This window comes from Ictalurus furcatus, chromosome 27, assembly GCF_023375685.1.
Source record: "Ictalurus furcatus strain D&B chromosome 27, Billie_1.0, whole genome shotgun sequence".
Taxonomy (NCBI): Eukaryota; Metazoa; Chordata; class Actinopteri; order Siluriformes; family Ictaluridae; genus Ictalurus; species Ictalurus furcatus.
The window spans coordinates 18,681,782-18,702,849 of record NC_071281.1 but is presented as its reverse complement, the minus strand read 5'-3'; the positions used below and the strand labels follow the sequence as shown (position 1 = coordinate 18,702,849).

The window sequence follows — 21,068 nt, the reverse complement described above, 5'->3', positions numbered from 1 at the left end:
TGGAGTGAAAGAAATGGAGAGAGAGATGGAGAGAGAGAGAGATGGAGTGAGAGATGGAGAGAGAGATGGAGAGAGAGATGGAGAGAGAGAGATGGAGAGAGAGAAGGAGAGAGAGATGGAGAGAGAGAGATGGAGAGAGAGATGGAGAGAGAGAAGGAGAGAGAGATGGAGAGAGAGAAGGAGAGAGAGATGGAGAGAGAGAGATGGAGTGAGAGATGGAGAGAGAGATGGAGAGAGAGAAGGAGAGAGAGATGGAGAGAGAGAAGGAGAGAGAGATGGAGTGAGTGTTGGAAGGCAGATCCGGGTTGCATCTGTTTTCAACATTGCTTCATTAAAGGAAGAAAATAGATACATAAATAATAAACGAAAAGAAAAAGAGAAAATAAATAAAGGAGGAGAAGAATATTAAGAAGTGTGTGTGTGTGTGTGTGTGTGTGTGTGTGTGTGTGTGTGTGTGGGAAGGTCATGGTGTTTGTCCTCCATATGCACATTTATTCCAGCTCAATATTCATAAACTTTTACAATAGCGCCCGAAACACCCTTTCACTCACATTGTGTGTGTGTGTGTGTGTGTGTGTGTGTGTGTGTGTGTGATGTTATTCAGCATAGATTTATTGTTAATCATTTTTATTTATGAGCAGGTGATTGTTTTCCTCAGGTGTGTTCGTGAGTCAGTGACACGTGCAGCTCGTTTTCACACCTAAACAATTCATCATGAATTCAATCCATTCAACACTGAGAATCAGTGAATCAGTGAATCAGAGAATCAGTGAATCAGAGAATCAGAGAATCACTGAATCAGTGAATCAGTGAATCAGCCAGTGAGTCAGCTGATCATCATCAACCGAACCCCTAAATTTAACACCAAAAATCTCAGAGCTAAAATCAGGAGCACATATTTCAGAGTCCCTCAGCACCAGCATCAGACGCATACAGGGGCGTGGCCTGCATGAAGCATGAAGGCGGAGCTTGTACATTCGATTTGAATAGAATCAGAATAAAGCTAATAATTCATCTGTATGTTTATTTTCAGAAAAAAATATGTACAAATGGTGTTACAGAGACAAAAAAAACAATGAATCTATGAATGAATAAATCAGTGGGATTGAGGAAGAAAGAACGAAAGAGGAGGCTTCAATCCCAGCCTCTTATCCGAGAAACAGAAAAAAGTAAAATAGTAAATTGATTAATGAATTAATGATTAATGAATTAAAAGAAAGTTTAAAAATAGGTGAACAATAATAGATAGAAAGAAAGAAAGAAAGAAAACAGAAAGAAGGTGGTTGGTGAATCAGTGAATCAGTGAATCAGTCAGTCTATAAATGAATCAGAGAGTTAAATGCTGAATGATTCAGATGCTTCATTGGCCCTCAGCACTGAATCGAACTCGTACATGAGCCTGAGCTTTATTCACATTTAGAGAGTCGTTAATATTCTTGGCACGTCTTTAATGTAAACAATAAACCTGCTAATGTTTTACTAATTCCATCGCTGTGACTGAAATAATTCATTCATCCATTCTCCTTGCATTTTTATCGCATTTACACAAAACTCCGACTCGTTATGTATCCAGCCTGTAGATCTGAACTCATTAGCACGCTTGGCACGTTTTCCACCACAAACAGTATTTCATCAGTAATTAAATCAGCGTGCCATTCTGATTAATGGCATCAGAGCACCAAAACCCCCCCAAAAAACAAACAGAACGTTAGCCTGAATGTCGTTTGTTATTTCAGCACGTGGACTTCGAGACCAAGCGGTCGTACACACTGAAGGTGGAGGCGACGAACCCGCACGTGGACCCTCGCTTCATCAGCTGGGGGCCGTATAAAGACACCACGGTGGTGAAAATCTCTGTGGAGGACGCTGACGAGCCGCCCGCCTTCATGACTCCCGGTTACAGCTTCGAGGTGGAGGAGAACGCGCCGGGGGGAACCGTGGTGGGACGCGTACACGCCAAGGACACGGATATCGCTAACAGCCCCATCAGGTAGCTCACACACACACAACACACACACACACACAACCGTGGAAAAGTTCTAAGCTCGAAGTTTAACGAGGCAGTTTGCAATTTTTTTTAAAATAAAGTACTTCAAATTTTATTTAAAACTGTCATTATTAAACGAAAATGGTTTGCGCCCTCTGCTGTCTGCAAAGAAAATTACATTCACAATCACAAGCCTTCCGTTTCCTGATAGTTAGTTAGAGGGTGGAGCCAATTTACAACCCATCACCCTTTCTTTATTCTCTCTCTATTTCGAAGTTAATACCACAAAAAAAAAAACAAAAAAAAAAAAACGCGACTTGTCATTTGTCATGTGACCGAGAGACGGCAACGAAGCGTAAACTCCTCTGTCCTGAAGATGTGGGAAAACCTACAGTTACAGCTTTATCTCTGAGTGTTACACAGCGCTGACACTGGAGACTCCTTCCACACACGTTAAAAAAGATTAAAAAAAAAGAAATGTCACCATATTAACATAACGATTACTGTTTTTAAAAAAATGTATGTGGAGCGTCTGTCGTACACGTCCCTGTGAACGAGCTGTTACTATAGAAACGATAACACATTAGAACGAGAGCGCATGTAGGAATATAATAATATAATATAACGTACAGCTCTTCTTAATAGAATATTAAACCGGGTCCCAGTGTTCGTTTCTCTTAACGACTGACAGAATGATATTGGTGTATAAACCCTGCTGAACCATGTCCAGCTTCTTTTCTTGGAGTCCTTCCTGCTCTGCTCTGTCTCAAATCTCTACACGTCTCTCTCTCTTGTGTTTTTGTAGATATTTAATCCCTCGCTACACGGATCTGGAGGAGTTTTTCTCCATTAACCCAGAGGACGGCATCATCAAAACCACGAGGCCTCTGGACCGGGAGACTCAGGCTTGGCACAACATCTCCGTGAGCGCTACAGAGATCGGTAACGCCTCTGCACTCGGCTTGCGGGGCCTCCTAATTACAGAGCAGTCTTGTTTTTCTCATTCTTTCCCTCGCCGCGCTGGCCAGACTTTTCCTCCACCCGGCTTTCGTGTGGTCAGCGCGGCTCCGAGCCTCTGATTTCCTGCACAGATTGCATTTTAAAACCCGTAATCATGCCTTTATTTCTGTGCAAAGAATGCTGTTTAGCTCAAAAATAGATTTATTTACTGAGCAGGCGGTGGCTGTATTTAAGCTGAGCTCTGTCTCTGTGTGTGTGGGTGTGTGTGTGTGTGTGTGTGTGTGTGTGTGTGTGAGAGAGAGAGACACTATTGAATTTTTTTGCTCCATGTTTGGTAATAAATTCCCTGACAGCACTGTGATGATAACCGTATGATGATAGAAGTTAAAATAATGTTAATAACATTATTATTACTGTCATAATAACAATAATACTCCCATCTACACTCACACACTCGCGTCTACACGATAACACTCACATATACACTCGCACACTCGCGTCTACACGATAACACTCCCATATACACTCACACACTCGCGTCTACATGATAACACTCACATATACACTCACACACTCGCGTCTACACGATAACACTCACATATACACTCACACACTCGCGTCTACACGATAACACTCACATATACACTCGCACACTCGCGTCTACACGATAACACTCACATATACACTCGCACACTCGCGTCTACACGATAACACTCACATATACACTCGCACACTCGCGTCTACACGATAACACTCACATATACACTCACACACTCGCGTCTACACGATAACACTCACATATACACTCGCACACTCGCGTCTACACGATAATACTCACATCTACACTCACACACTCGCGTCTACACGATAACACTCACATATACACTCCCACACTCGCGTCTACACGATAATACTCCCATCTACACTCGCACACTCGCGTCTACACGATAACACTCACATATACACTCGCACACTCGCGTCTACACGATAATACTCCCATATACACTCACACACTCGCGTCTACACGATAACACTCACATATACACTCGCACACTCGCGTCTACACGATAACACTCACATATACACTCGCACACTCGCGTCTACACGATAACACTCACATATACACTCGCACACTCGCGTCTACACGATAACACTCACATATACACTCGCACACTCGCGTCTACACGATAACACTCACATATACACTCGCACACTCGCGTCTACACGATAACACTCACATATACACTCGCACACTCGCGTCTACACGATAACACTCACATATACACTCGCACACTCGCGTCTACACGATAATACTCCCATCTACACTCACACACTCGCGTCTACACGATAACACTCACATATACACTCACACACTCGCGTCTACACGATAATACTCACATCTACACTCACACACTCGCGTCTACACGATAACACTCACATATACACTCGCACACTCGCGTCTACACGATAACACTCACATATACACTCGCACACTCGCGTTTACACGATAACACTCCCATCTACACTCACACACTCGCGTCTACACGATAATACTCCCATATACACTCACACACTCGCGTCTACACGATAATACTCACATCTGCACTCGCACACTCGCGTCTACACGATAATACTCACATCTACACTCACACACTCGCGTCTACACGATAACACTCACATATACACTCACACACTCGCGTCTACACGATAATACTCCCATCTACACTCACACACTCGCGTCTACACGATAACACTCACATATACACTCGCACACTCGCGTCTACACGATAATACTCCCATATACACTCGCACACTCGCGTCTACACGATAACACTCACATATACACTCACACACTCGCGTCTACACGATAACACTCACATATACACTCACACACTCGCGTCTACACGATAACACTCACATATACACTCGCACACTCGCGTCTACACGATAACACTCACATATACACTCGCACACTCGCGTCTACACGATAACACTCACATATACACTCGCACACTCGCGTCTACACGATAACACTCACATATACACTCGCACACTCGCGTCTACACGATAACACTCACATATACACTCGCACACTCGCGTCTACACGATAACACTCACATATACACTCGCACACTCGCGTCTACACGATAACACTCCCATCTACACTCACACACTCGCGTCTACACGATAACACTCCCATCTACACTCACACACTCGCGTCTACACGATAACACTCCCATCTACACTCACACACTCGCGTCTACACAATAATACTCCCATCTACACTCGCACACTCGCGTCTACACGATAATACTCCCATCTACACTCGCACACTCGCGTCTACACGATAATACTCACATCTACACTCACACACTCGCGTCTACACGATAACACTCACATATACACTCGCACACTCGCGTCTACACGATAACACTCACATATACACTCGCACACTCGCGTCTACACGATAACACTCACATATACACTCGCACACTCGCGTCTACACGATAACACTCACATATACACTCGCACACTCGCGTCTACACGATAACACTCACATATACACTCGCACACTCGCGTCTACACGATAACACTCACATATACACTCGCACACTCGCGTCTACACGATAATACTCACATCTACACTCGCACACTCGCGTCTACACGATAATACTCACATCTACACTCGCACACTCGCGTCTACACGATAACACTCACATATACACTCGCACACTCGCGTCTACACGATAATACTCCCATCTACACTCACACACTCGCGTCTACACGATAACACTCACATCTACACTCACACACTCGCGTCTACACGATAACACTCACATATACACTCGCACACTCGCGTCTACACGATAACACTCACATATACACTCGCACACTCGCGTTTACACGATAACACTCCCATCTACACTCACACACTCGCGTCTACACGATAATACTCCCATATACACTCACACACTCGCGTCTACACGATAATACTCACATCTGCACTCACACACTCGCATCTACACGATAATACTCCCATATACACTCACACACTCACACAATAACCCTACAACTTACACACAGACAATCGTTCTCATGTACACACTCACACACCACAGCATCCGCATATATATATATATATAAATATAAACCTATTCACACTCATACTCACGCTTACACACTCATTTCAGGTGGACATCACCAGGACGCTAAAGTACGAGTGAACATCAAAGTAAAGGACGTGAACGACAACGCTCCGGAGTTCGCCACTCAGGATGAAGTGCTGATGTGTGAAAACGTCACTCCTGGAACGGTAACGCTCTTCATCATCCTCTTCGGTCCCAACGCCGTTATGTCACTGAATGAGTCACTTTCACTTTTAAAAATAAAGAGTTTTTAAAAGAAACATGAGTCACCCGGAAGACTAATATTTTATGCATGCACTCTAGAACTTTCTTTCTGAAATAAAGGGAAATTTGCATAACCGTTGTACAGTTCCGCGGCTGGAACGAGTCAGAGTTCGTTAAGCGTGAGCCAGCGTTCACACGGACTTTTCGTGTTGTATCTGTCAGGAACGCCGCGCTTTCCCTTGATTTCTTTAAGAACGCTGCATTCAGAGACAACTCTTCCAGGAACCTTTAACCAGCGATAGAAACGAGTAAACTCATTTAAATGCATCGTGTTTTGCGACTGTATTCTGTATGTGTATATATTTTACTCACTAATAATTTCTTTTGCACTGTTCTAATGTTTTCCGCTTATTATTTAACACAAAAATGTAAAAGAGACATCGCTTTTCTGAATAAACCCGAGGACTCACTGTAGTAGAACTGTGTCGTGTTGCGTGTGACGTGCTGATCGGTCGTCTCCGCAGGCCGTGAAGACGGTGAGCGCGGTGGATAAAGACGAGATGGCGCACCGGCAGCATTTCCACTTCAGTCTCTCTCCCAAAGTGGCCAATAACCACAACTTCTCTCTGAAGGACAACAGAGGTGAGAACATCGCCGCCCCACACACGGCACAGAAGTGAAGTTCATACCTCGTCGCAGATTCCTCCTCCTTCTTCTTCTTCTTCTTCTTCTTCTTCAGAAAGTCTAAAATGTACACCAAAAGTGTCTTCACATTCCACAGACAAACATCAGAGCTTATTCACAACGGCCGTGTCGTCATACACACGACAGTAATTACAGCCTTGTGTAACTTTTACAGACTAGCATGTTATAATATATACAATAAATACAATAAATTAATTTCGTAAATGTACATATTTCTATTTTTAATGAATAGCAGCTTTTCGGTTGCATATATAATAGTTTATTAACTGAAACACACGAGTGACAGTGAATTCGAACCACGTACTAATGGTATATTCTGGATTAAGTTAAATAGTTAGCTATATTTAAAAGCTTTTTTACACTTGGCTAGCTAGCTTGTCTAAGTTGATCATCTGGTGCAGTTACTAATGAACACAGCACTAATAAACTAGCTGTCTAGTGTTATAAACAATCAGGACATGTGTATTTTTAATATATACAGTATCTCACAAAAGTGAGCGCACCCCTCACATTAGTGTAAATATTTGATGATATCTTTTCGTGTGACAACACTGAAGAAATGACACTTTGCTACAGTGTAAAGTAGTGAGTGTACAGCTTGTGGAACAGTGTAAATTTGCTGTCCCCTCAAAATAACTCAACACACAGCCATTAATGTCTAAACCGCTGGCAACAAAAGTGAGTACATCCCTTAGCCATTTTCCCTCCCCCGTGTCATGTGACTTGTTAGTGTTACAAGGTCTCAGGTGTGAGTGGGAAGCAGGTGTGTTAAATTTGGTGTCATCGCTCTCACACTCCCTCATACTGGTCACTGGAAGTTCAACATGGCACCTCATGGCAAAGAACTCTCTGAGGATCTGAAAAAAAGAATTGTTGCTCTACATAAAGATGGCCTAGGCTATAAGAAGATTGCCAAGACCCTGACACTGAGCTGCAGCACTCACTTTTGTTGCCAGCGGTTTAGACATTAATGGCTGTGTGTTGAGTTATTTTGAGGGGACAGCAAATTTACACTGTTACACAAGCTGCACACTCACTACTTTACACTGTAGCACAGTGTCATTTCTTTAGTGTTGGCACATGAAAAGATATCATCAAATATTTACACAAATGTGAGGGGTGTACTCACTTTTGTGAGATACTGTATATATATATATATATATATATATATATATATATATATATATATATATATATTAGCTAGCTCAGATATCAGGAGGCAAAACAGTTGCGTAGTTGTGGTCATGCTGGCTACAGACGCACAGTACATGCTGCATCTTTTCCCAAAAAAGATCCATTAACATGCACTCATTTTGTTGATTTTTACTCAAATTCCCTTTATCTGGATCTGAAGAACAAGATACTGAAAAATCACTTCAGCTAATGTTCGCTAAATCAATCTTCTGATGTCTTGAGACAACTGAAAGCTAAAAGGAGGACATTTTTCACAGATGTTACATCATACACGTTACACACTCGTTTCGGTGTCTAATCACTCGCTCATGCGTGTGTTTGCGGTGAATAAACATGGCCGAGGTCCACGCGTGCTCCGTCCTCACCAGCGCCAGACTGAGACACCGCTCGAGCCAGGACACGATCCCGAGAGCGGACGCTACGATCTGAGGACTCGAGAGACGCTCAGAAACACGTCCAAAAAATATTCGGACGCTTCCATTAAGTATTTTATAAGAAACTGTAAAGCTCAGTCAGTACAAACTGAATCTTTAAAACCTTGAATATTAAAAACACAGATTTATTATCGAATTTAACTTAACATTCAAGTTAAAAAACAAACAAAAACAAAAGAAAGGATATGTCATTATGTATAATTACAGTATGAAATTATGTATAATTACAGTATGGGGTCTGTAGCTGTAGTTAGTTTTAGTCTTTAATTTGCAGATATTCTTATAGATTTATACTTAATTATGTAATAATGACTCATTTATATCATTAATTCAAATGAATTGAATGATTTGACTTAATAAAAATTTTGAGACTTAAACAAATTATAATTTCGACTCAAAATTAAGAATTTGAAACCATAATGAAAAATTCAGAAACATATATATTTAACCTCTCAAAGTTTTCCTGTATAAAATCCCCTTCTACTAAACGATCTTGACTTGGACGTTTAAGGTTGTGATGAACTTGATGAGAGACGTTCAGCGTCCTGAGCATCACCACCGCAGGAGAAAAGCACATGAAGAGTGCAGGATAAATGGAGCTTTTAAATTCAGAGATAAACCCTCTTTATAGAGGCGACAGAAGTGACGAGAGAAAGAGCGAGAGATAACATCCGTCTGATCCGCTGTAATGAGAGGAGAAACGAGTGCTTTTTCGCTCGCCACGTTTCAAACGCTGACGATTTGACTCGGACGGATCGGCTCACTCAGACTCAGACCCGTCGTTATCGGAGACTCTTTAAAAATATTACAGACATTGATTTGTTTTGGGTTTTTTTGTTTGTTTTTTTTAAGTTCACTCGTTTATCTCGGTGTTCTTTGTGTCCGGCGTGGAACCTCTGACTTCCTGTTATCATGGGAGGTTTAATGAAAGTCAGCTGTGAACCGAACGTCCTCGTTTTCAGATTGTTATTCCGATCCGTATCAGAAAGATTGCGTTAAAATGAGTCACATGACCACAAAACATATAGCTCTAATTTTTAATCACAGCTGGAATGAACACACTTCTTCTATGTGAAGAGAAGAATATACACGCTAATATGTTTAGAAATATACAATAAAGTGTACGAAAGACCAAAGTGTGTGACATTGTGAGAGCGTTGTTGCTAGGATACTGAAGACTATAGACGCTACGCATAAAGACTATGATTCCGCTAGCTAGGACGTAGCTGTTTAGCTCTTTTATTTACATTCATTTTCCTCAGATGTGTTACTAAATGATTAAGATTGAATAAGTACTAATGACTAAGCTTACACTCGTACACTCAGGAACATCAGCGTCCTAATTTGCAATCCTGGAGCTACAGGACAAATCTTTCGCCAGTAGGACTTAAATTGTTAGTTTTTAATGCCTCGATTTAACATTGCATTAGAAATTATAAAATTATATTAATACAAACTGAATTTACACGTCAAATTACAACTTAAATATTCGTTTTGAAATAATCGAGTTTAAATATGTTAGAAACCCAAGATCTTTTTTTTTTAATTTTTTTTTTCAAATCTTAAAAATAAAATCTTTAAAAATTGTAGCAATTCTTATAGAATTATATTGAATTACTTAATTCTTGGCTGATTTTATTAGTTTAGTATTTCATAACATTTAAAAAAAAAAAAAGTTTGTCTTTTGGTATTTTATATTTGAAGTGCTTTGTTTTTTGGACTCAAGATAAAACAAATAGTGCTTTATTAAATAAATAAAGAAAGAAAACTAATAATAATAATAAAATAAATAACTAATAATAATTATAATATCTAATTAATAATAAATAGCTATTTTGAATAATAAAACTAATAAGAAATTGTTTTCATTTAAATGAACAATAATAATAACAGCATTTTAAATCCCCAAATTGATATCTTAGCAATTTAAAACTCAAACACTGATTTGTGAATTGTTGTGTTTCAACCAATCAGCAGTCAAGAATCTGGTGAAGTTCACTGAGTGAGCGAACAAAATGTAAAACTTTGTGTGTGTGTGTGTATATATATATATATATATATATATATAAATTTATTTTTCAAATTTGATTAATATTTCATTAAACTTCAATATAAAGCATTTGAATACGGACCTTAATGGCACAAATATCATTCCCTATGAAGCTCGGAAAATGAGTTTTTGTAAAAAGCCTTCAAATAGCGATAACACATCGCTACATAAATTATAACAACATTTGAAGGCGTTTTACAAAAAGTAATTTTCCGAGCTTCATAGGGACACTGTGGCATTTCAGACGTTTCAGAATGAGACATTTTGAACAGATTATTTGTGCATGCGCTGATCAATCAAGTATTAAAGATAACTTCATTAAACGAGAAAAATTTCTGGAAGACTCGAGCTCCAAACAGTTTCTTATACAGCTCACACACACTCCTCGGGCGAGGCGAGACCCGCAGGAGCTGTTGGCTCCTGTTGTCAGTGACGAGTCTGTGCTTTAGAGTACCCATGGTAATCTTCCACAGAGAATATTATATAGAAAGCTAATAAATAAGCGGAGAGTTATAGAGTGGTTAGAGCGTGTCACGCCGTCTGAGCACTGAAGGCGTCTCATTAGAGCTCTGAAGACAACGACTCCACGGGGAGGGAAAATTACCGATCCGCAGGCCCCTAAATGAACTCGCTCCATCTTTCCTCCGAGTGTGTGACCTTGCGCTCTGGGAAAGTGTGCTGGCACTCATCCATCCGCTTTTTCCCCGCTGGAATAAAACCAATATGGCCTCCTCCACCGCCTCTCTGATTACACTTCCAACAGCAGATGAATGTTCTCTTGGCTAATTTCAGCACTCTGTGCCATTGACCCACACCAGCTCTTTAGATTTTATAGCAGCAGCACTGTAACGCTTATCATAAAACACCCATTCAGATCAGTTTAACCTCAGTTATTAGCTTTATAAACACTGTTTATGGAAATGGATCATTTTCAGGGTTGAGGGTCGCTCAGACTTTCTGACTGACTGAGGTGTAAACGTTAATAAAGACGTGAGTGTGTTTGGTTTAGGGGTGGGTGATATTAAGGGCTGGTGTTATTATTGTGATAAATTACATCACAGATAACATTAGTTGACAGTATTCGACACCGAATCACATTTTCATGTCCCGTCAGAAGAATCAAACTTTTTATCAAAGGAATCAGAATCACTTTATAAAATGAATCAGAATCACTTTATAAAATGAATCAGAATCGCATTACCAGAAGAATCGGAATCACTTTTTCGGAGGAATCGGAGTCACTTTGGAATTGGAAAAATCGGACTCACTTTATCGGAAGAATCGGAATCACTATATCGGAGGAATCCGAATCACTTTATCAGAGGATTCAGAATCACTGTATCAGAAGAATCAGAATCACTGTATCAGAGGAATCAGAATCACATTCTCAGAAGAATCATTAACACTATCCCAAAAATAAAGAATCATTTTGATTAGAAAGATCAGAAACAATCTATGAAAAGAAACATAAACACATCAGAATCAGAATGACTTTATCAGAGGAATCTGAAAAAAACTTCAGCAGAAGAATTACGATCACATTATCAGAGGAATCAGAATCAGGAATTTATCTTGGCAGTATTGATGAACCAGATTGACAAAATATACAAATAATATAAACAGTACAAATACGAACAATAAATACAAGAATACAAGACAACTTATTAACTTATTAAATTCAAGCTTATTACATACCAAGCATCATAATCTTGTTGTTTCTGTTCATTGACATTTTCTCGTCTGTGCTTTCTTTCTGAACTCTACAGACAGTACGGCTACAGTGGTGGTGATCCGGAAAGGTTTCAGCAGGATGACGCAGGACGTTTACGCTCTGCCCATCGAGATCAGCGATAACGGCGTGCCTCCTCTCAGCAGCACCAACACCCTCCTGATCCGAGTGTGCAGCTGCGACGCCAAACAGACCATCCTGTCCTGTAACGTGGAACCGTTGTTCCTGCCGGCGGGCCTCAGCACCGGAGCACTCATCGCCATCCTCGCATGCATCGTCATCCTGCTCGGTAACGCGCACGACCCGACGCCACAGAAAACATCGCAGTCCACCGCGTTTATCAGTTACCAATTAAGAACGTAATAAATACAGCGTTTAATTAACGGCTTGAAGGAAAACGGTTTTCCCTTTAAATGCTGGAATATTTTATATTTTGATTTAATATAAAATATAAGAAGTCATAATTACTTTTTTTTCTAAAGACGTAGATAACGGGATATACAGTCAAATATCCAAATCAAGTTTATGCAAATGTAATACCTGCCCTTCAGCGGTAATAATTTACACACAGTCTCTGTTCCTGAAGGGATTTTCAGGCTGCAGGTGACAAATCATTCTATTTGCATTGACTCCGCCTACTATTTTACATTTTTAGGTAGAAATGCCTTCAATTTATTTATGTATTTATTTATTTATCTATTTCTTTATTTATTCTGCAGGTTTTTATCTAGTTTTTTTTGTACATTTTTACACACACAATACATTTAATACATTAAAAATAAATGTCATACATAAATAAATAAATAAAATCTTGACTAAAACCAACGTTCTTCGACAGCGATCGTGGTTTTGTTCGTGGCTCTGCGGCGTCAGAAGAAGGAGCCCCTGATCGTGTTCGAAGAGGAGGACATCCGCGAGAACATCATCACGTACGACGACGAGGGCGGCGGCGAGGAGGACACGGAGGCGTTCGACATCGCCACTCTGCAGAACCCCGACGGCATCAACGGCTTCCTGCCTCGCAAAGACATCAAACCCGAGCTGAGCTACAGCATCCGCGCCGGACTCAGACCCGCCGGCAGCGGCGTCGACGTGGACGAGTTCATCAAGACGCGAGTGTGTGACGCCGACAACGACCCGACTGCGCCCCCGTACGACTCCATCCAGGTGTACGGCTACGAGGGGCGGGGCTCCATCGCCGGCTCTCTGAGCTCGCTGGAATCGGTGACCACAGATTCGGACCTGGACTACGACTACCTCCAGAACTGGGGGCCGCGTTTCAAAAAACTGGCCGACCTGTACGGCACCAAAGACTCGGCAACCGAAGACAACTCTTAACGACGGATCACGTTCGTCTTCGCAAAAAAAAACAAAACAAACAAAAAAAACACAAAACGCCCATCCAAAACTCCTCCCCTCCCCCCTTTTTCCATCACTTCCACTAACGACGTGTGCTGTGTGACGTTTACTATAAGCAATTCCACGACTTTCATCTATTTAGGTCGTTTTCTTTGGTTCTAGTATACGTCGAGTATACGACTAGGGATCTTTTACGTAGGCGTGATCGGAACAGATGGAGCAGACAAAAAAATGATAAAAAAATTAATAAAATGAATGAAAATATATATTAAAAAAAACACCTCTGACACGGGACGTACGGAGAGTCAAAGCAGCGCGTGTGGGACGCGACGTATTCGACGTTGATTGCTGATACTGTGAACGAGCTCACGCCGGAAAGAGAGAGAGAGAAAAAAAAACAGTTGCCTTATTAACACAACACAGAAATACGTCGGCGATTTGAGACGTGTCCCTCAGCAACAGCGCCTCCATCAGGACATCGGACGAACGACCCAAAACTGGTCTTTTTTGTTTTGTATTATTTTTGCTTTCATCTGTATTATCCCACACAGAAATAAGGAAAAAAAAGCATCCATGAATAATATTAATCAGAAAAAGAAAACACGTCCCTGATGAACAATCACGCAGAAAGACACGTGAGCTCGGAAACCGCCTTAAATCACGGACACTCTCGCAGCGCAGTGCATTTCTTTTTTAAATCCAAAACTATATCCTAAAACAAACTAAAACCCATATAACCTGTGTACAGTACAAGTGTGCAGATATGTCTCTTGAGGTTCAAACTCACGCCTACCGGTTTCACGTACGTCTTTTTATTACGATTATTATTTTATTATGATATAATTATTATGACTATCATTACTTCCAGTGTCTTCATAATTTCTTTTTTAAATTTTTTCTTTAATGTTTTCGTTGTATTTTATTCTCCCTCGTGAGAACAATAGCAATCTGTCCTGTCGCGGTGAAAAAACGGCTAATTTCTATGTCGATTTTATGGTAACTATTTGTACAATTTTAAAAGTTCTTATTTTAGTATACATACGAATATCAGTATTTCGACATGTAAGAAACTGTTACAGCATCACACTTATATTTTATGAACATTGTACTGTTGCTTTATTATGTGCTTCAATCTACGAAGCGGAAAAACTTTGAAATAAATGCTCTTTTTATAAAATAAACAAATGGTGTTAATTACAGTGTGCGTGTAAATGTTTAACAGACACACGATGCTGATGCATATTAATTGGGGTTTCTTTTATTTATTTATTTTTTTAAATACAGCAGGTGATTGTTTTGGCAATTTCTTGGCAAAGTTTTTGTTCATTCACATGTTCATACATACACTTCAGCACTCCCGACCGGGAAGGCACGTTTAGTTTTTGTGCCGTTAGTGTTACATTTGGTTTTAGCTAACTGCACTATTGTGAAATTCTTCAAAGTTTGAGCATTTCTATTACAGTATACTTTGGAAATACAGTAAAATGTACAAATGAGGAAACAGATCATTAAATATGCGCTAATTTGCATATACGTTTTTTTTAAACAGCTACACAACATGTGTTTGTGAACATATTAATACGTAGAATAATTATTTTTTATTGTTTTTGTATAATTTTATGCATGTCTCCTGTTAAATAAAACATTTTGGGTAAAAAAAAAAAAAGTAATAATATTAAATATATGTATTTTTTAAATATAAGCTAAGTGTACTTAATATTAAAGGAGTTAAAAAAATAGAAAAATAAAATATTACTTGTGCTTCTCATAGCAAAAATAACTATTTTTTTTTAATGAAAAAATAAAGATTTTTCTGTTTATGAAAACCTAAATTTATAATAATATTTACATTCCCCTGGGATTTTGAATAATATTTACATTTAAAAATATTTTCATAGTAATTTTATTCTGATGTATGAACACAATGTGTTAAAATTGATCAACAAAACATTTTAATGCTAAAAATGTTTAAAAAAAAAAAAAAAAAAAAAAGTCATTCCAAAATAATTTTAAAAAATGCTCTAAAATGTTTGTTGAAAATCTAAAAGTCTGAAAAATAATCTTATAAATGATCATACATTTTAAAAAGATGTTTATTTGAGGACGGTTGTACTAAACGTACTTCATTTGTATCACCAAATTTGATATGTTTTTGTTTGTTCTGTTTGTTCATTTCCTTAAACGCACATATAGAATTTTATGCTAATTTACCATAATTACTGTAATAAAACTCTTACTGTAAATAAACTAATAAATAGGAATAGACAGTCAGAATCATATTATATTATATTATATTATATTATATCATATTATATTATATTATATTATATTATATTATATCTCTTTATGTTTGTCTGCTGTTTATGTGAAGGCGGAAAAACAAAAAAAGTGGCACATAGTCCAGAAAATACGGTAATTATCCTGCTGTTTTTCCACTGTGCGTCTCCTGTATTACTGACAGAATGAGAAGAAAAGCAAAGCTGGAGGTTTGAGAGTATGTGCAGTGTATGGGAAGAATAACACACACACACACACACACACACACACACACACACACACACTTATAGACACACTGTAGTGTTTTTGAGTGGCTGTGCAGCAGTGGGTCTGTCCTTTGTCTGTCACCGGGGAGTTCCACATCGACTCTCTCGGTGGGACGCTGCATGTTGAAAGGTCAGCGTGCACTCTGTTAAGAAAAAAAAAAAAACAACAGCCAAGTTGGAGAGAATTGAACCCGGCCGCTGATTTCCCGCCGGACGTCAGGCGGTAAACAGACGAGTGTCGCCACGGGCTCTGCTCTATTACTTCCTGCTCCTGCATGACTCCATCTGTGTGCTAAGTGAAGGCCGTGAAGTGGCCTCTGATGAGGAACTAGCGTAGCCATTAGCTCCTCTCCAAGTTCCTGTGCTGTTTACTTCTTATTAATGTTCTGACTCAAGGTCATTACTTTAGACGTTATAGTGATGCAGCACCGCTGTAGCCGAGTTTCAAACTCCCATGAGCGCCATTTCTTTATTTGGAGAACAATATAGATTTCGTCGTCATCAAAAACGACAGAGCATTTCAATTTACAATTATTTATTTGCATTTTTTAGTGTCACATTGAAATAATATCATTTTTTCCTTACATTATTATTAATTACAGACCACACAATTACATTTTTTATTAATTAATTAAATGATTCATTTATTTTTATGAACCTTTACCAATCAGCCTGCACACATTTATATCATTTAAACTGTTATAGGACATTTTCCATACAATTCTCATTTCATGAATACGAACAATATATATATATATATATATAATATAACATTTCTGAAGAAAATGAATAGGCTAACAACACTTATAAACAACAGATATTCAAACTACATAAACACACAAATAATTCAAATCCGTTTATGGAAGCAGTCAAATGTGTTTATTTGTATGAATTTCTATAAAATACATCAAAATGCTTAAATAAACTAAGTATTAAGAATTGAAATCAATAAATAAAGTTATATCATAGGCCTAACATGATATAAACAATGACTAACATGTAAGTTAAGAAGCTCAGCGAGTTCTTTATCATCATCGCTGATCACCTTCTCTTCCAAACATTTGTTCAGCACTTTAAAGGGTTAAGTTTGGTGTTCATAATGCTACATATCACCTACATCACACCTACATCACACCTTCATATCACCTACATAAGCCTTCCATGACAACTTACATACTTAAACCTAAATGTTATTTATATATATATATATATATATATATATATATATATATATTGTATAAAGGGATGTGTAATTCTTTCAGGACTCGACTGCCGTTGCTCCTAGACTAAGAAATTTTTGTTGACGTAAGATGACATAAGGTTGTTACGACACTTTCAGGACGTCATAACCGCTGACTGTCGCTCAGAGAGACGTAATGGTGACGCGGCAACACAAACAATGAGTTATTGTTTTTTATGTTAGCTAGCAGGATCGTAATTAACGCTGCAGTATTCTTCGTCACTGTTTCCTGAAGCACCATATTTGGTCGTGGACATGGGCTGATGCTAGTCTCTCTTTGATGCTAGCTGGTATTTGCTAACTGATTTTATGTTTCTAATTAAATCTGCCTCATTGTTTCCTGAAGCACCGTATTGCGTTGTGCACAATCAGCGGATGCTGGTCATGATTTGATGCTAGTCATTTTTTGCTAACTGACTGACTAATTTTTCCTAATTAAATCCACATCACAGTTTCCTGAAGTGCCGTATTTAGTCATGCTCATTAATGCTAACTGCTATTTGATGCTAGCTGCTATGCAATGCTAGTCACTATTTGCTAGTCGATGCTAACAAGCACTATATTTTGCTGAACACTGATGCAGCTGGAGCTGATGCTAATTATTACTGTATTTGATGCTAGTTCCACTTTGATGCTAGTCACTGTTTGCTAACCGATGTTACTTTTTCTAATTAAATCTGCGTCACTGTTTCCTGAAGCGCCGTATTTGGTCGCGCACATGCAGCTGATGCTAGTTTATATGTAAGAACAAAAAACAAACAAAAAAAAACTTTGCTAGCTGAGTTTATTCAGCAGTGAGTGTCCTGACACTTTTCAGGACCATCGTTTTTCCCCAATCGGATCATGTGATTATCCTGCTCCCTGAAATCCCTCAGGTCCCTTTTTGCAGCCCCGGTTCTCTCTCTCTCTCTCTCTCTCTCGGCCCGAGCCACTCTTTTGACCTTGATGTTGTGAAGGACGGAGGAGAGAAAAAGCGGGCACCAGGTCTGTCTCTTATCTCAGGGATCCATAAGAAAGTGTCAGATTCTTCTCCAGGAACATTGAATCGATCATTCCTGCTTAACACTGGCGCGGCAGACTTTAAAGTGTGGGCTCGAGGACGCTCCTGAGTCTGAAGGGGGGATAAAGATACAAACCGAATGAAAAATTCAACATCCAGCTCTTAGACTCTGAGGCTTCAGCAGAACAATACACAAATAACACTTTCTACAAACTTTACCTTCTTAACGTGAAGTTTTTTGTTTTTTTTTAAATCATGTAGCGTGTTTAAAAGGGCACACGTGAAAATAATCCCAGAACATAACATAACGGAATCAAAAGGAATCAAATTTTACCTGTTAAAGCGATATATTAATAATATTCAAATGTAATAGGAATATTAAATATTTAAATATAACTATAAATTAGATTAAAAAAAACAACAACAAACCTTTAATCATAATGTGTATTTGTCCGTATTTGAACTGTTTAGAGTTAAACTGTCATTCCTAACCACCGGGACGATGGGAATTTAGCTGCATAGCTACCAGACTAACGTAGATTAATTCAGGAGGCGTGGCTTCATGTACATAGCCAATGGGATGATCGAAATTATTTAGCCACATAGCTGTCACATAGCTATAATTAAGTAGGCGGGGCTTCAAGTAAATGGCGTTATGGAAATTTAGCCACATGCATACAGTACCATATATATTAGCTACCAGACTAATTATTTGATTCATTTCGGAGGCGGGGCTTCATGTAGATAGGAGGTGGGGTCAAAGAGTAACCTGATTTCAATCCTTACAACATTTCTGAGGTATAAAGCACATATTTTCTGCTTAAATGTACCTTTAACATAAAAGATACTGATATTTAAATAAGGATTAGCATGAAGTACAGTAAGCGAGTAAGAAGCAGGAAATGACACGATGAGACGTGAGGAACACTTCCTGTTGAGAGGATGAATATATGAAAGTATGAAACCCTTGATGTTCTCTGCAAGAGGCTCGATGTGTGTTTATCCTCCGTGTTTAATCGGTGTGTGTGTCGTCAAGCCCGATGTGTGTGTGTGTCTGATATCTCTGTACATCTGCACTGACCACACGTTCCCATCGTTTATCTCTAGTCCACCACTCCACCACCTCTCCACCTCTCCTCTTCCTCTTCCCTCCACCGCTGAGTAAATTGTGCTGAGTAAATTGTGCAGAAGCGACATGACAGCTACATGAAATCCGACCGAAGCCCAAATGGCTCCAGCAAACCGCCGGCTGAAACCGGATAGCGCTAATAGTGCATTAACACTGCGGACCAGCTCTTTAAATAACGCTGTCACTTTCCCACATCGATTCCTCTCGTCTTTCTGTCCTTCCTCTTTTCCTTTTCCTCCACTAACATTTTAGTTTTAGTTTTTTAATGCTGTTTTTTTTTATAACACCAAAAACAGGCATCTGAATATATATCATACATTTAAATATTTACAAGTGTTTATAGCTGCTATAACGTAAGCGAGAACAGGGACTAACTTTAAATGTAAATACAAGCAGATAAAAGTATGCCGTTATTCTTTAATGAAAGAAATCATGTACTGGTTGGTAATTGCTGTGGTGTGAGAGGAATAGAACACTTTGGGGTGGAAGGGTAGCAGTAAGTCAGCTTGGTGTCAAATCAGACTGCCTGGTGTGGATGATTTTTTTCCCTATAACAGCATGTCCTGGAGTCTTTTACTCCTTACATTTTGAAACATGTTTTATCGATGTTACATAATGCTAGAATGTATCTATAAATACATTCATAACATGTTAAAATACATTTATAAAACATGTTACTTTTTTATAATTATGTACAAAACTGCAATGTCTATTTAACTACAGTTTGTTACATAAAATAAGCTGGGATTGCTTGTGACTACCTGTGATTATCTGTGACTACCTCTGACTACCTGTGATTATCTGTGACTACCTCTGACTACCCGTGATTATCTGTGACTACCTGTGATTATCTGTGACTACCTGTGATTATCTGTGACTACCTCTGACTACCTGTGATTATCTGTGACTACCTCTGACTACCTGTGATTATCTGTGACTACCTGTGATTATCTGTGACTACCTGTGATTATCTGTGACTACCTCTGACTACCTGTGATTATCTGTGACTACCTCTGACTACCTGTGATTATCTGTGACTACCTGTGATTATCTGTGACTACCTGTGATTATCTGTGACTACCTCTGACTACCTGTGATTATCTGTGACTACCTGTGATTATCTGTGACTACCTCTGACTACCTGTGATTATCTGTGACTACCTGTGATTATCTGTGACTACCTGTGATTATCTGTGACTACCTGTGATTATCTGTGAGTATTAGTGACTACCTGTGATTATCTGTGACTACCTCGGACTACCTGTGATTATCTGTGATTATCTGTGACTACTAGTGACTACCTATGATTGTCTGTGATTACCTGTGACTACCTGTGATTATCTGTGACTGTGATTATCTGTGACTACCTGTGATTATCTGTGACTACC

At 39.2% G+C, this 21,068-nt stretch overlaps 1 protein-coding gene across 1 annotated transcript in view; it reads left to right on the top strand.

Annotated features, from left to right (window-relative positions):
• Window positions 1-15,095, top strand: part of cdh11 (cadherin 11, type 2, OB-cadherin (osteoblast)) — an 89,147-nt gene extending 74,052 nt beyond the window's left edge. Inside the window, exons 7-12 of the mRNA XM_053617418.1 lie at window positions 1,737-1,990; window positions 2,793-2,929; window positions 6,139-6,260; window positions 6,822-6,939; window positions 12,447-12,698; window positions 13,248-15,095. Of these exons, the coding sequence (XP_053473393.1) occupies window positions 1,737-1,990; window positions 2,793-2,929; window positions 6,139-6,260; window positions 6,822-6,939; window positions 12,447-12,698; window positions 13,248-13,747 (1,383 nt within the window). The 3' untranslated portion in view covers window positions 13,748-15,095. The remainder of the gene's footprint in view (window positions 1-1,736; window positions 1,991-2,792; window positions 2,930-6,138; window positions 6,261-6,821; window positions 6,940-12,446; window positions 12,699-13,247) is intronic.
• Window positions 15,096-21,068: the final 5,973 nt, after the last annotated feature.